At 44.8% G+C, this 15,000-nt stretch overlaps 3 protein-coding genes across 3 annotated transcripts in view; all 3 read left to right on the top strand.

Annotated features, from left to right (window-relative positions):
- The window catches only part of tmprss15 (transmembrane serine protease 15), an 18,663-nt gene extending 12,847 nt beyond the window's left edge, over positions 1 to 5,816 (top strand). Inside the window, exons 16-23 of the mRNA XM_078244531.1 lie at positions 128 to 177; positions 262 to 335; positions 1,043 to 1,182; positions 1,853 to 2,034; positions 3,223 to 3,318; positions 4,352 to 4,491; positions 4,676 to 4,730; positions 5,217 to 5,816. Of these exons, the coding sequence (XP_078100657.1) occupies positions 128 to 177; positions 262 to 335; positions 1,043 to 1,182; positions 1,853 to 2,034; positions 3,223 to 3,318; positions 4,352 to 4,491; positions 4,676 to 4,730; positions 5,217 to 5,326 (847 nt within the window). The 3' untranslated portion in view covers positions 5,327 to 5,816. The remainder of the gene's footprint in view (positions 1 to 127; positions 178 to 261; positions 336 to 1,042; positions 1,183 to 1,852; positions 2,035 to 3,222; positions 3,319 to 4,351; positions 4,492 to 4,675; positions 4,731 to 5,216) is intronic.
- A 528-nt stretch (positions 5,817 to 6,344) lies between these two features.
- Positions 6,345 to 11,297, top strand: ttc1 (tetratricopeptide repeat domain 1). Its single transcript, XM_078244526.1, has 10 exons — positions 6,345 to 6,638; positions 7,020 to 7,369; positions 7,896 to 8,007; positions 8,749 to 8,809; positions 9,264 to 9,273; positions 9,573 to 9,621; positions 10,294 to 10,330; positions 10,415 to 10,563; positions 10,853 to 10,907; positions 11,037 to 11,297. Exons 2-10 carry the CDS (start codon positions 7,029 to 7,031, stop codon positions 11,171 to 11,173), a joined length of 951 nt encoding a protein of 316 aa, XP_078100652.1. The 5' UTR covers positions 6,345 to 6,638; positions 7,020 to 7,028; the 3' UTR covers positions 11,174 to 11,297.
- Positions 11,298 to 12,248: 951 nt separating this feature from the next.
- The window catches only part of pfdn1 (prefoldin subunit 1), a 7,409-nt gene continuing 4,657 nt past the window's right edge, over positions 12,249 to 15,000 (top strand). The window contains exon 1 of the mRNA XM_078244534.1: positions 12,249 to 12,317. Within this exon, the coding sequence (XP_078100660.1) occupies positions 12,285 to 12,317 (33 nt within the window). The 5' untranslated portion in view covers positions 12,249 to 12,284. The remainder of the gene's footprint in view (positions 12,318 to 15,000) is intronic.

Here is a 15,000-nt window from a genome sequence, read left to right as displayed (position 1 = left end):
GACACCCAGACCAAGACACCCAGTCCCAGACCCAGACCCGACCCACCGTCGGCTGGTCATGTGAAAGTTCAGACATCAAAACATTTAATTTATTTATTATTTAATATTTATGTGTTCATGTTTCCAGTGAAACGTGCACCAGTGAGGAAGTGATTTCTGTGAGCTGTGACAACCAACGTGAGTTTTTCATGTGTTCATAGACAGTTTAAAGTGGAATCATGTGTTCATAGAAAGTTTAAGGTGGTATCAATTGTGTTTCAGCCTGCGGAGTTAGAAACATCACTAATGCATCAAGGGAGATGGACCAATCAGCAGAGAGGAAACCTGGTGATGTCATGAGGGAGATGGACCAATCAGCAGAGAGGAAACCTGCTGAAGGTAAAACAGTTCGACTCAAAATATTCCAACTTTTTCTGAAAATATTCAAATTTTTTCTAAAATCTTTTTTGTATGCAGACAGGTAGCTGTGAGACAGACAGGTAGCTGTGAGACGGACAGGTAGCTGTGAGACGGACAGGTAGCTGTGACACAGACAGGTAGCTGTGACACAGACAGGTAGCTGTGAGACAGACAGGTAGTGGTGCAGATAGATAGGTAGCTGTGAGACAGACAGATAGCTGTGAGACAGACAGGTAGCTGTGAGACAGACAGATAGCTGTGAGACGGACAGGTAGTTGTGAAACAGACAGGTAGCTGTGAGACAGACAGGTAGTTGTGCAGATAGACATGTAGCTGTGACACAGACAGGTAGCTGTGAGACAGACAGGTAGCGGTGTAGATAGACAGGTAGCGGTGTAGATAGACAGGTAGCGTTGAGACAGACAGGTAGCTGTGAGACAGACAGGTAGCGGTGCAGACAGACAGATAGCTGTGAGATAGACAGGTAGTGGTGCAGATAGACAGGTAGCTGTGAGACAGACAGGTTGAGGTGTAGATAGACAGGTAGCTTTGAGACAGACAGGCAGCAGTGCAGATAGACAGGTAGCGGTGCAGATAGCTGTGTATGACTGTTTTTCCTGTTTCCGGTTTCCTGTCAGGTGACATCAGAGTGGTGGGCGGGGCTAACGCCAAGAAGGGGGCGTGGCCGTGGATCGTGTCTCTGCAGTGGCGAGGACGTCAAGTGTGTGGAGCGTCTCTGATTGGCCGAGACTGGCTGCTGACTGCTGCACACTGTGTCTATGGGTTAGAGGACGATTCAACTTTATTTATTAACAACAATGATACATTTAAGAGCCCCGTTGCCAAAACAGTTCACATTTACATTTGATGGGGGTCTCGGATAGCAATAGATAGAATAGCGCCCCCTACAGATATTTCAAAGAAGAAGAGTAGCCCCTGCAGTGCGTTTCACCGAGATTTGGTTTGATTATGTATCGTGATTAGACTCACAGGAAAGCCTCTTGGAGCCATACCCTAAACCCAACAGAAGAGCCTCTTGGAGCCATACCCTAAACTCAACAGGACCTCAGCCATACCCTAAACTCAACAGAAGAGCCTCTTGGAGCCATACCCTGATCCCAACAGAAGAGCCTCTTGGAGCCATACCCTAAACCCAACAGGACGTCAGCCATACCCTAAACCCAACAGAAGAGCCTCTTGGAGCCATACCCTAAACCCAACAGGAAAGCCTCTTGGAGCCATACCCTAAACCCAACAGGACGTCAGCCATACCCTAAACCCAACAGAAGGCCCAAACATCACAGCCTGCAGCTTTAATTACATCTGTATTTATCTATATTTATCTATATGTATCAATATTATATCTATATTTATCTATATGTATCTATATTTATCTACATTTATCTATATTATATCTATATTTATCAGTAAATCTGTTGTTGTTGTTGTGCAGGAAGAACGTGCACCTGCAGTGGTGGGAGGCACTGCTTGGCCTCCACTCTCAGAGCGACAGCGGCTCCGCAGACGTCCAGACCCGACGAGTCGATCGCATCGTCATTCACCCGCAGTACAACAGACAGACCAAACAGGCCGACATCGCCATGATGCATCTGCAGCAGCCAATCAGCTTCACCCGTCAGTAACAACACATTAACTTTATATTTTACATCCACCTGAAACACTCAACATTCATTCATAACTCTGAAAAACATTCGAACTAGAGCTGTTAATGAGCTCATTAAAACACAGCGAGTTCCAGCGAGGAAACGTTACAATCTGCACAAGTAGATATATGTTTACAATCCACACAGTTGTATTCCCCAGAGGGGCAGCTGAGCCAATCAGGGCAAAGGGGCTGTTGTTGCCAGATCGTATGGTTGGATGGTCGTATGGTTGGATGGTCCTATGGTTGGATGGTCGTATGGTCGTATGGTCCTATGGTCGTATGGTCGTATGGTCGGATGGTCGTATGGTGCTATGGTTGGATGGTCGTATGGTTGGATGGTCGTATGGTTGGATGGTCCTATGGTTGGATGGTCGGATGGTCGTATGGTCCTATGGTCGGATGGTCGTATGGTTGGATGGTCCTATGGTTGGATGGTCGTATGGTCGTATGGTTGGATGGTCGGATGGTTGGATGGTCGTATGGTCGTATGGTCCTATGGTAGGATGGTCGTATGGTTGGATGGTCGTATGGTCGTATGGTTGGATGGTTGGATGGTTGGATGGTCGTATGGTCGTATGGTCCTATGGTAGGATGGTCGTATGGTTGGATGGTCGTATGGTCATATGGTCGTATGGTTGGATGGTCGTATGGTCGGATGGTCCTATGGTAGGATGGTCGTATGGTCGTATGGTTGGATGGTCGTATGGTTGGATGTTTGGATGGTCGTATGGTGCTATGGTTGGATGGTCCTATGGTTGGATGGTCGTATGGTCGTATAGTTGGATGGTCGTATGGTTGGATGTTTGGAAGGTCGTATGGTGCTATGGTTGGATGGTCGTATGGTTGGATGGTCCTATGGTTGGATGGTCCTATGGTTGGATGGTCGTATGGTCCTATGGGACGATGGTCGTATGGTCGTATGGTTTGATGGTCGTATGGTTGGATGTTTGGAAGGTCGTATGGTGCTATGGTTGGATGGTCCTATGGTTGGATGGTCCTATGGTTGGATGGTCGTATGGTCGTATGGTCGTATGGTCCTATGGGACGATGGTCGTATGGTCGTATGGTTGGATGGTCCTATGGTTGGATGGTCGTATGGTTGGATGTTTGGATGTTTCAGAGTTTAAATAATGATTGAATAAAGTTTTGTGTTCCAGAGATGATCCAGCCGGTGTGTTTACCGGCCGACGGCCAGGACTTCACCGCTGGAACCAGATGTTGGATCGCTGGCTGGGGACGCACTGCAGAGCAGGGTGAGGGGGGGGGGGGAAGTGCAGAGGGGGTGGGGGGCACTGGAGAGCAGGGTGAGGGGGGGCAGGGTGAGGGGGGAGCACTGGAGAACAGGGTGGGGGGGGCAGGGTGAGGGGGGGCGGGGCACTGGAGAACAGGGTGAGGGTCAGGGTCCTGTAGGATTACAGGTTCAGGGTCCTATAGGACTACAGGTTCAGGGTCCTATAGGACTACAGGGTGTGTCCTATAGGACTACAGGTTCAGGGTCCTATAGGACTACAGGTTCAGGATCCTATAGGACTACAGGGTCAGTGTGTGGTGATCCGGGCTCAGAGTGCTGTTGACAACCAGACCCGGTTCTGGAAGTCTGGTCCAGGCCCACCAACCTGTCTGTCTGTCTGTCTCTCCCCCCCTACCAACCTTTCTGTCTCTCCAACCTGTCTATCTCACCAACTTGTCTGTCTCTCCAACCTGTCTGTCTCTCCAACCTGTCTATCTCACCAACCTGTCTGTCTGTCTCTTCCCCCCCTACCAACCTGTCTGTCTCTCCAACCTATCTCACCAACCTGTCTGTCTGTCTCTCCCCTACCAACCTTTCTGTCTCTCCAACCTGTCTGTCTCTCCCCCCCCTACCAACCTGTCTGTCTCTCTAACCTGTCTGTCTCTCCAACCTGTCTGTCTCTCTAACCTGTCTGTCTGTCTCTTCCCCCCACCAACCTGTCTGTCTCACCAACCTGTCTGTCTCTCCAACCTGTCTATCTCACCAACCTGTCTGTCTCTCCCCGCCCTACCAACCTGTCTGTCTCTCTAACCTGTCTGTCTCTCCCCCAACCTGTCTGTCTGTCTCTTCCCCCCCCCCCACCCAACTTGTCTGTCTTGTCTCCCCCCCAGGGACCCTCCCTGACTGGCTGCAGGAGGCGGAGCTTCCCCTACTGTCCCGGTCTGATTGTGAGGTTCAGGTCCCAGAGTACTCCATCACCTCCAGCATGGTCTGTCTCTCTAACCTGTCTGTCTCTCACCCCCCCTCCCAACCTGTCTGTCTTGTCTCCCGCCTAGGGCCCCTCCCTGACTGGCTGCAGGAGGTGGAGCTTCCCCTGCTGTCCCAGTCTGAGTGTGAGGACCAGCTCCCAGAGTACTCCATCACCTCCAGCATGGTCTGCGCCGGCCGCCCAGAGGGGGGGGTCGACGCCTGCCAGGTAACCAAGACACGCAAGACAGGCAGACGTGTGTGATGTCAGCTTGTTGAGAGTGAATATGTGGTAGTTTCTTCACCCCTCCCTCTGTGACAGGAAACTGAACATCTTTGAGTTCTACAGGCTGCGATCTGATTGGTTGGTCGGCTGAGTTCATGAAAATTAAACATGTTTGCTTTTCACTCAGGGCGACTCTGGAGGTCCACTGATGTTACTGGACGATGGACACTGGACTCTGATTGGTCAGTCTCACACACACACACAAACAGAGACACACACACAGACACACACACACACACACACACACACACACTGTCTGACAATCTAGACAATCATCTGAACTGTAATGTGTGAATAGCTTTTTGAAGTAGTGGTACTATGATGTTAAGTTGTGTCATATTGAACAGCTGATCTTTGTTAAATGAACAGCTGATCTTCGTTAAATGAACAGCTGATCTTCGTTAAATGAACAGCTGATCTTCGTTAAAGTTGTATCGTATCCAAGCAACTGAAACAAGTGATAGAGTTTTGAAAAATGACGTCAAGGTTCTGAAATTAGTGGCAAAGTGATTGTAAAAAACTGTAAAGTACTGATTATTTACATGGAGTCTGCCTCCCCCACCAGTCTAATGTGTTGATATGTGTTCTGTGTTCTGATTGGCTGCTGCATGTGTTCTGTGTTCTGATTGGCTGCTGCATGTGTTCTGTGTTCTGATTGGCTGCTGCAGGTGTGACCTCCTTTGGTAAAGGTTGTGGTCGTCCCCAGAAACCCGGCGTCTACGCCCGGGTCTCGGCCTTCACCTCTTGGATCGCCCAGACCAGACGCTCGACCCCCTAAATATATATACACATATATGTATATATACATATGTATGTGTGTATATATACATATGTATATATATATATTAGTGCCTGAACCGAGACTTTTTAAAAAAGTAAAAAAAGAAAAGAAATGAAAAAGGTACTAAACAACAGTTGGTGACATTAAAGAACGGCTTGTTTAGCTGCTGTCTAGTATAGTGTTAACTAGCTAGCGGTAGGCTAACGTTAGCTGCTGTTGAGTATAGTGTTAACTAGCTAGCGGTAGGCTAACGTTAGCTGCTGTTGAGTATAGTGTTAACTAGCGTCACATGCAGCGGGGTTTGTGTTTCCTGTAACGTTTCAGAGCAGCAGAGAGAAGAGCAGACATATCAGTGGAGCCAGATTTTCATCTGTATGAAACGTCAACATGGAACGGATTTATCTGCGTTAATTTTCTAAGATTAATTAATCGAAATGAATGCGTTATTTTGACAGCCTTAAAATATCAACAGAAATCAGATCATTTCATCTTTAATATATTAAAGATGAAATGATCTGATTTCAGTTTAAAATAACTATATATACTCAGCGTTTTAAATTAATTCATATTATATCATGTATTGTAATGAATATTGAGTATTTGTGTATTATATCATGTATTGTAATGAATGAGAATGAGTATTTGTGTATTGATGCAGATGAGATCAACTAACTAAGTATTTTCAGTCAGTAATTAAAGAAATTATTTTAATCTTTTAAAATATTCCGCCTGCTTAATGTTCTGTTGTCACGTTATGAAATTCAATAAAGTTTATTGAAAAACCGTTTTGCATAAATTATCTTATTTTCAGATATTTAAATGTAGTTATTGTATTGTATTATAATTTTAAATGATACAATCATTTAAAATAAATAAAAATATAGAATAAAATCATTTTAAAATAATAAATAATGTTATAAATAATAAATATTTAGAATAAGTGAGTTTTTATAACGGCGGCCAGCAGAGGGCGGGAAACAGCCCCGACACACTTTGACTTACAGAAGAAGAAAAAGAACTGCGTTATCGCCCCGGAAGTGATGTCAGCGTGAATCTTCGAAAGGCTAACTAGTGTTAGCAGCTACGAGAATAAATCAGCTGTTATTTAAGGTTTTTATTATTTTAATCTTTCGCAAACCGCCACACTGATGACATCACACTGATCTGTGACGTAGCAGATGGGTGACAACATGATTACGGCCCGAATCTAGCTGTTAGCTGCAGTTAGCTCCGTCACACTGACGGTCCGTTCAGAAGTCCCATCGGAAATCTGCCGATTTAACAACTGGAATATTCTGGATCACAGAAGGTAAAACTGAACACATGAATATATACATATAGGTTTGTTTGTGTCATGGTTTACATTCGGTCAGTGCAGCATCTGTTTAAATATGTAATAAATAAAGTTTTATTCAGTTTCTGTCAGTAGAGCAGCGACCGTCCTGTGTTTTAAAGTGTCTGAATACTGTGTGCTGATTGGTGTGAAGATTACTGAAATACTTTGAAAAAAAAGTCCGAATATTTTCGGAAAAAAAAAGTTTTTCTGTGATTTCTAAGAGGATTTTAGTTTGTTCTGTTTGATCAGAGATGAAGATGAAGTCGCTGAATGAGTTTCACATTTCACTGAGTTATGAACAAGACAAGAAGACTCAAATTTTGGATGATAATTTAAAGATATTTTGTATTGCAGAGCTTCAACATGAGCAGCCGAGTGGCCGGAAAATCCCGAGAGACGGAGATGAAGGAGAGGAAGGAAGAGGAGGAGGAGGAGGAAGAGGAAGAGAAGGAGGAGGAGGAGAAGGAGGAAGAGGAAGAGAAGGAGGAGGAGGAGAATGAGGAAGAGGAGAAGGAAGATAAGGAGAAGAAAGAGGAGGAGGACTTTTACGATTGCCAGGAGACTCTGGAGCCTCCAGGCCGACAGGAAGCAGCAGGGGAGGAAGAGCAGGAAGAGGAGGACTTTCACATTAAAACCAACAGACCGACTGACAGAAGAGAGAGAGAGGAGCAGGGAGACAGGTTGCAGGAGGAGCAGGGAGACAGGTAAGACCCTGATACAGAGACACTGATACAGATATACAGATATACACAGACACTGATACAGATATACACAGACACTGATACAGATACACAGAGACACTAATATGGATATACAGATACACAGAGACACTAATATGGATATACAGATACACAGAGACACTAATATGGATATACAGATACACAGAGACACTGATACAGATATACAGATATACAGAGACACTGGTACAGATACACAGAGACACTGATACAGATACACAGAGACACTGAAACAGATACACAGAGACACTGATACAGATACAGTGGGGCAAAAAAGTATTTAGTCAGCCACCAATTGTGCAAGTTCTCCCACTTAAAAAGATGAGAGAGGCCTGTAATTTTCATCATAGCTACACTTCAACTATGAGAGACAAAATGAGAAAAATAATCCAGAAAATCACATTGTAGGATTTTTAATGAATTTATTTGCAAATTATGGTGGAAAATAAGTATTTGGTCACCTACAAACAAGCAAGATTTCTGGCTCTCACAGACTGCAGGAGGATTCAGACTCCGAGATGAAGGAGGAGGAAAGTCAGCAGGAGGAGTTTGACGATGATTACCTGAGGGAGCTGGAGAAGGAGCTGACAGAGGAGGAGAAACAGGTAACACCAGTTTACCTGGACTCTCTGTCTCCATGTTTGTGTGTCTGATGGAACAACAATCTGTGAAACTGGTCCAGGATTAAACCAGAACCAAGCTGTAATGTTACCCTACAGGACTAATGTTCAGCAGCAGTTAGTAACAAGCTGTAATGTTACCCTACAGGACTAATGTTCAGCAGCAGTTAGTAACAAGCTGTAATGTTACCCTACAGGACTAATGTTCAGCAGCAGTTAGAGTCACTAAAAGTTCTGTTGTTGCTGCTGACAGACTCAGATTATTATTCTAAGTGTCTGACAACATTATGGGATGGATCCCTACAGAGATAGACCTTTTAGTTAAAGAGTAAGATCCTTTTAGTTTATTTAACATGAAACAGCCCCGAAATCCTCATCACCAAACCCACCAGACTCCATGTAAATAATCAGGACTTTTATCATCGTAAAACACACTTCATTCAAAGTGGACAGAAACTAAATCAAACTATCAAAAGCCGTCTTGGTTCATCTTTCCACTGTTCCAACAATCACCACTCTGGTTTGGTTGAAATAAACCCTTAATTCACTCATTTACATGTGGAGATATGCTGGCTCTATACACGCTAAAAGTACTGATTATTGACATGGAGTCTGGTGGAGATATGCTCTATACACGCTAAAAGTAAAGTACTGTTGGAAGAGGCGTTCAGGTGTCTGGTGTGATGTTGTAAACCAGAGATATTAAAACCTTCTGTTCTGTTTTAGAGTCGCCGGCAGCAGAGTTTAACTCTGAAGGAAAAGGGCAACAGCCATTTTAAAGCTGGAGGTGAGTGACATCAGCATCGCATAAACCAGTATAAAACAGAATATATTTGAACCAGTATGACCCAGTATGAACCAGTATAAACCAGTATAAACCAGTATGACCCATTATGACCAAGTACTAACCAGTATGACCCAGTGTGAACCAGTAATAATCAGTATGAACCAGTAGTAACCAGTGTGAACCAGTATGACCCATTATGAACCAGTATGACACAGTGTGAACCAGTATGAACCAGTAATAACCAGTAATAACCAGTGTGAACCAGTATGACCCAGTATAAACCAGTATGACCCAGTGTGAACCAGTAATAACCAGTAATAACCAGTAATAACCAGTATGACCCAGTATGACCCAGTGTGAACCAGTGTGAACCAGTGTGAACCAGTGTGAACCAGTAATAACCAGTAATAACCAGTGTGACCCAGTGTGACCCAGTATGACCGTGTTTCTGCAGACTGGGCGGAGTGACTGAGCGGAACTAGCGTGAAGCGCTGGGTTTCATGTAACCAGTTGTGTAACCCAGTGAGAGCCGTGCTAGTCATCTAACCAGTAGCTGCTGCCAGTACTGCACCTGGTAACAAGCTACATGCTAACTCACAGGCTGACATGCTAACACAGAAGCTAACAACATGCTAACACAACAGAGAGAGAGCCGTGCTGTTCTCCAACAGAGCTGCTGCCAGACTGCACCTGGTAACAAGCTACATGCTAACTCACAGGCTAACATGCTAACACAGAAGCTAACAACATGCTAACACAACAGAGAGAGAGCCGTGCTGTTCTCCAACAGAGCTGCTGCCAGACTGCACCTGGTAACAAGCTACATGCTAACTCACAGGCTAACATGCTAACACAGAGGCTAACAACATGCTAACACAACAGCGAGAGACTGCCAGACTGCACCTGGTAACAAGCTACATGCTAACTCACAGGCTAACATGCTAACACAGAGGCTAACAACATGCTAACATAACAGAGAGAGAGAGTCGCGTTCTCCAACAGAGCTGCTGCCAGACTGCACCTGGTAACAAGCTACATGCTAACTCACAGGCTAACATGCTAACAACATGCTAACACAGAAGCTAACAACATGCTAACACAACAGAGAGCGAGAGGTGCTGTTCTCCAACAGAGCTGCTGCCAGACTGCACCTGGTAACAAGCTACATGCTAACTCACAGGCTAACATGCTAACACAGAGGCTAACAACATGCTAACACAACAGAGAGAGAGCCGTACTGTTCTCCAACAGAGCTGCTGCCAGACTGCATCTGGTAACAAGCTATATGCTAACTCACAGACTAGCATGCTAACAACACGCTAACATGAAGGCTATCAACATGCTAACACAGAGGCCAACAACATGCTAACACCATGCTAATCCAGAGGCTAACACCATGCTAACCAAAGGCTAACACCATGCTAACCCAGAGGCTAACACCATGCTAACCCATCATAATAACAGGTGTATTTACTTCCTGCCAGGAGCTGAAGGACGCTGCGATCTCTGACTGCTGCCGAGGTGAGTGATGATGTCATCGTTAGGTAGAGTCTGGCAGCGTGTCCGGTTGATCCCGTGGTGATTGGTTGTGTGTGGTTGCCGTAGCGATAGAGCTGAACCCAGACTACGTGCGGGCGCTGCTGAGGAGGGCTGAGCTGTACGAGCAGACGGACAAGCTGGACGAGGCTCTGGAGGACTACAAGAAGGTTCTGGACCTGGACCGGAACCAGGCCAGTGCCAGACAGGCCTGCATGGTGGGTTCACATGCTAACAGCATGCTAACAACATGCTAACAACATGCTAACAACATGCTCCACAGAGATCCTTTTAGTTTAACATGAAACAGCCCTGAAATCCTCATCACCAGAATACTCTCTAAAAGTGCTGATTATTTACATGGAGTCTGGTGATAACAATCTCTCTCCGCCTGTCTGTCTCTCTGCCTGTCTGTCTCTCTGCTTGTCTCTCTCTCTCTCTCTCCCCTGTCTGTCTCTCTGCCTGTCTCTCTCTCCCTGTCTGTCTCTCTGCCTGTCTGTCTCTCAGAGGCTGCCTCAGCAGATTCAGGAGAGAAATGAGAAGCTGAAGGAGGAGATGCTGAGTACGTACTGCCCCTGATCACACCATGTTAAAGCAACAGTGCATCATGACCTCATCAGATCAGTTCATAGAGCAGTAATCAGAGATGAGTGTGTGTGACCTCTGACCTCTGCCCCCTGCCCCCCCTCAGGTAAGCTGAAGGACCTGGGGAACATGGTGCTGAGACCGTTCGGTCTCTCCACCAACAACTTCCAGGTCAACCAGGACGCCGGCACCGGCTCCTACTCCATCAACTTCGTCCAGAACCCCAACAACAACAACAGATGACATCACACAGCCAGTGATGACATCACAGCCCTGCAGGCTGATTGAGTAGCTCCTTCAGGAGAGTCATCCACAGAGATTTGTTTTTGTATTTAAGCTGTTTGAATAAAGTTAGTTTGAATCCTGACAGCCTCCTCCTGTCTGAATGGTTTCTCCCGTGGGGGGGGGGCTCTAATCAGAAAGCACTAACGGTCACAACCATGTCTAGGATTTTCAGAAATATAGGGGGATCAGTGACGGCCCCTCCCCAAATGGCACAGTCCTGGTCGGCTTATAACGTAAAGCCATCGAACACGTTAACAGACGGTGTGTGGGTCTGATGATGGACAGCTGAGAAGCAGAGGCAACGGCAGCCCCCGGATGAAGGAATCAGATGGTATCACCGAGGGGAGTAACATTTAAGGTTTCTTCCTCAACGAGAGACGCAGAGAGGAGGGAGGAGTACGTGATGTTAGGCTACAGGTGTGCTGACTCAGAGAGAGTTGGGACAGTCCCTCTACAGGACAATACATAGAGGAAATACAGAATGCCTGGGAGCCATACTGCTAAATATACATTATGGGTTATATTCGGTTGTAATCTATGTTTCCCGATACGTGAAGATATTTACAGCAAAAGGTAGAAATACATAAACATTCACCTGAATGCAGGAAATTAAATGTTTAATGTTCACCATGTTCAGGGGACGACCCCCCCCAATCATAGGTCACCCACAGACCTAGTGGCCTTTGGGTTACCAGACCAGTTCTGATTAGACCACATGTTGGTGCCATCTACAAACTGGAGGGGTCAGGGTCGAGTATCTGTAAGTAGTATTGATTACAGGGTCGAGTATCTGTAAGTAGTATTGATTACAGGGTCGAGTATCTGTAAGTAGTATTGATTATAGGGCTGATTTGATTCAGTATTGAAGATCTGATCAGATATTTCAGTTATTCAACTTTCCAGGTCGGGTTGATGAATAATATCTGAATTAAAGATTAACATCGAGAGTTAAAAAGGAACCGGTCTGATATCTTAAATATTAAATATAAAATAAGGTCAACAGTGAAGACGTCAAGAACAACGGCCTCGCTCATGCGCAGTGTGTGTTTCTGGTTGAGTGGTGGTGAAGATGGCAGCGCCTATAGACCTGGAGCTGAAGAAGGTAACTATGATACAGTCCGGTGTTACCTGGGCCAACCCGGTACTACCCGGGCAACCCAGTCCTACCTGGGCCAAACCGGGCTATGTGTTCCCCACTGGGTCACACAACAGCCTGTTAATAATCCGCAGCAGCGTTAGCAACACTGCAGCTAATACCGGAGCTAACCGTTAGCTTAACCCACGCTACACACACGCGCGCTATGTACCATCCACACATTTAGGGTTAAAGATTAATTCGTTATTCAGATATTTGTTGACCAGATTTCGTGTTTAAACGGTAATTTTGCTACTTTTCAACCATGTTTTAGTGAATTAAGGGAACGCCATCACCAAACCCACCAGACTCCATGTAAATAATCAGGACTTTTATCATCGTAAAACACACTTCATTCAAAGTGGACAGAAACTAAATCAAACTATCAAAAGCCGTCTTGGTTCATCTTTCCACTGTTCCAACAATCACCACTCTGGTTTGGTTGAAATAAACCCTTAATTCACCCATTTACATGTGGAGATATGCTGGCTCTATACATGCTAAAAGTCCTGATTATTTACATGGAGTCTGGTGGGTTTGGTGATGGGGATTTCGGGGCTGTTTCATGTTAAACTAAAAGGATCTTACTCTTTAACTAAAAGGTCTATCTCTGTAGGGATCTATCCCATAATGTTGTCAGACACTTAGAATAATAATGTGAGTCTGTCAGCAGCAACAACATAACTTTTAGTGACTAACTGCTGTTGAACATTAGTCCTGTAGGGTTACATTACACCAGACTCCATGTAAATAATCAGGACTTTTAGCGTGTATAGAGCCAGCATATCTCCACATGTAAATGGGTGAATTAAGGGTTTATTTCAACCAAACCAGAGTGGTGATTGTTGGAACAGTGGAAAGATGAACCAAGACGGCTTTTGGTAGTTTTATTTAGTTTCTGTCCACATTGAATGAAGTGTGTTTTACGATGATAAAAGTCCTGATTATTTACATGGAGTCTGGTGGGTTTGGTGATGGGGATTTCGGGGCTGTGTTCATGTGTGTGTTACCTGTCTGTGTGTGTTACCTGTCTGTGTGTGTGTGTTGTCTGTGTGTTCAGGTGTGTGTTACCTGTCTGTGTGTGTGTGTGTTGTCTGTGTTCAGGTGTGTATTACGTGTGTGTGTGTGTTACCTGTGTGTGTGTGTGTGTATTACGTGTGTGTGTGTGTTACCTGTGTGTGTGTGTGTGTGTGTGTGTGTGTGTTACCTGTCTGTATTCAGGTGTAGGGCTGAACGATTTTTGAAAATAATCTAATTGCGACTTTTTTTTCAAAAATATTGTGATTCAATATGCGATTATTTTTTAAGCTCTTTGTCTTCTGTATTATTCAACAAAGACAAGCAATACATCATTGTATAGTATGAACAACACAAGATTAGATATTAAACTAACTGTTTCCTGGAGGCCTGGATGTGATGATGACAGCAGGTGATGCATGAATGTATATGAATATCTTTTATCTAACTCCTTCAGTCCCAGCAGTTCACTGAGCACTGACCGCCTGGAGGAAACTATCACACTAACTGAAGGGCAGGTTGCAGAAATATAAAAACAAATATGTTTACCACACTTAGTAGTATTTAGATTATTTAATTATCATTTACTGTAAGAAACATATGTAAACATGTGGATTGCACTTTTTAAACACTGTCTTTGAACTTTACTAGACAGGTAAATAAGTAAAAATATAGTATATGCAGTATATACAACGGTGTGTTTTTTACAGGGCACACAGAGGAGCTGCCTCCAGCCGCCCCCCCCCTCTCAGAGTCTGGTTGTTACCCTCTCAGAGTCTGGTTGTTACCCTCTCAGAGTCTGGTTGTTACCCTCTCAGAGTCTGGTTGTTACCCCCCCCTCTCAGAGTCTGGTTGTTACCCTGAATAAAACCTTCTTTTTATTAAAATTAAGGCTGAGCAATTTTATTGATTCTGCGATATAAATCGATATTCTTTTTCCCAAGAAAGTATTGATTTTTAAGCCGCGAGTATCGATACATAAGTCCCCCGTGTTTACCCCCGTTCACGTTGCAGGGCAGATGAACCTCTCAACATCTGACATTAATCTGTTAAACTGACCTTTGTTGATCTGAAATGAAGACAGATTCAGCAGCTGCACGGCCTGTTTCTCTCTTCACATGTTTCCAGAAACACGTTACGGGGAACTAGTTTAGTCCAACATGAGATCGTGTTCTGAACGAGACGCCATGACAGTCTGGCTTTGAGTTTCTGGAGAAACCAGACCCACGTGACGCGTTCGTCCAGTCGGCTGCCGGTTTTCATTTTCTGGGAAACAATCAGACTGTTAATGGAAACAGTACAGAGCAGCGCCGCCTGCTGCTATGGAGACGTATTACGGTTTCTTCGGTGTGTTCTGAGGAGAAGCCATGCTGCTGTTTACTTACCTGGTGGCCAGACTGGCTTCCTCATATGTTCATTGTCAAGCTACAAACGCTGTCAAAGAAACTGTTCACAACAGGCCACTTGCTGCACTTTTTAACTCTCTATTGTTAATTGCATTACTACACTTTATTTACTTTTCAAAGGCCTGTAAGCTTTCAATGAATGGACTCATTCTCTCAACACTTCTTTGATTCACTTTGTCCAGCATTTGCAAGCTGTAGACTGTCTGTCCAGTCAGACATGTATTGTG

The sequence above is a fragment of the Sander vitreus genome, unplaced genomic scaffold (genome assembly GCF_031162955.1).
Source record: "Sander vitreus isolate 19-12246 unplaced genomic scaffold, sanVit1 ctg255_0, whole genome shotgun sequence".
Classification (NCBI taxonomy): domain Eukaryota; kingdom Metazoa; phylum Chordata; class Actinopteri; order Perciformes; family Percidae; genus Sander; species Sander vitreus.
Note: the sequence above shows the minus strand (reverse complement) of the source record. Positions and strands in the feature narration are given on the sequence as shown.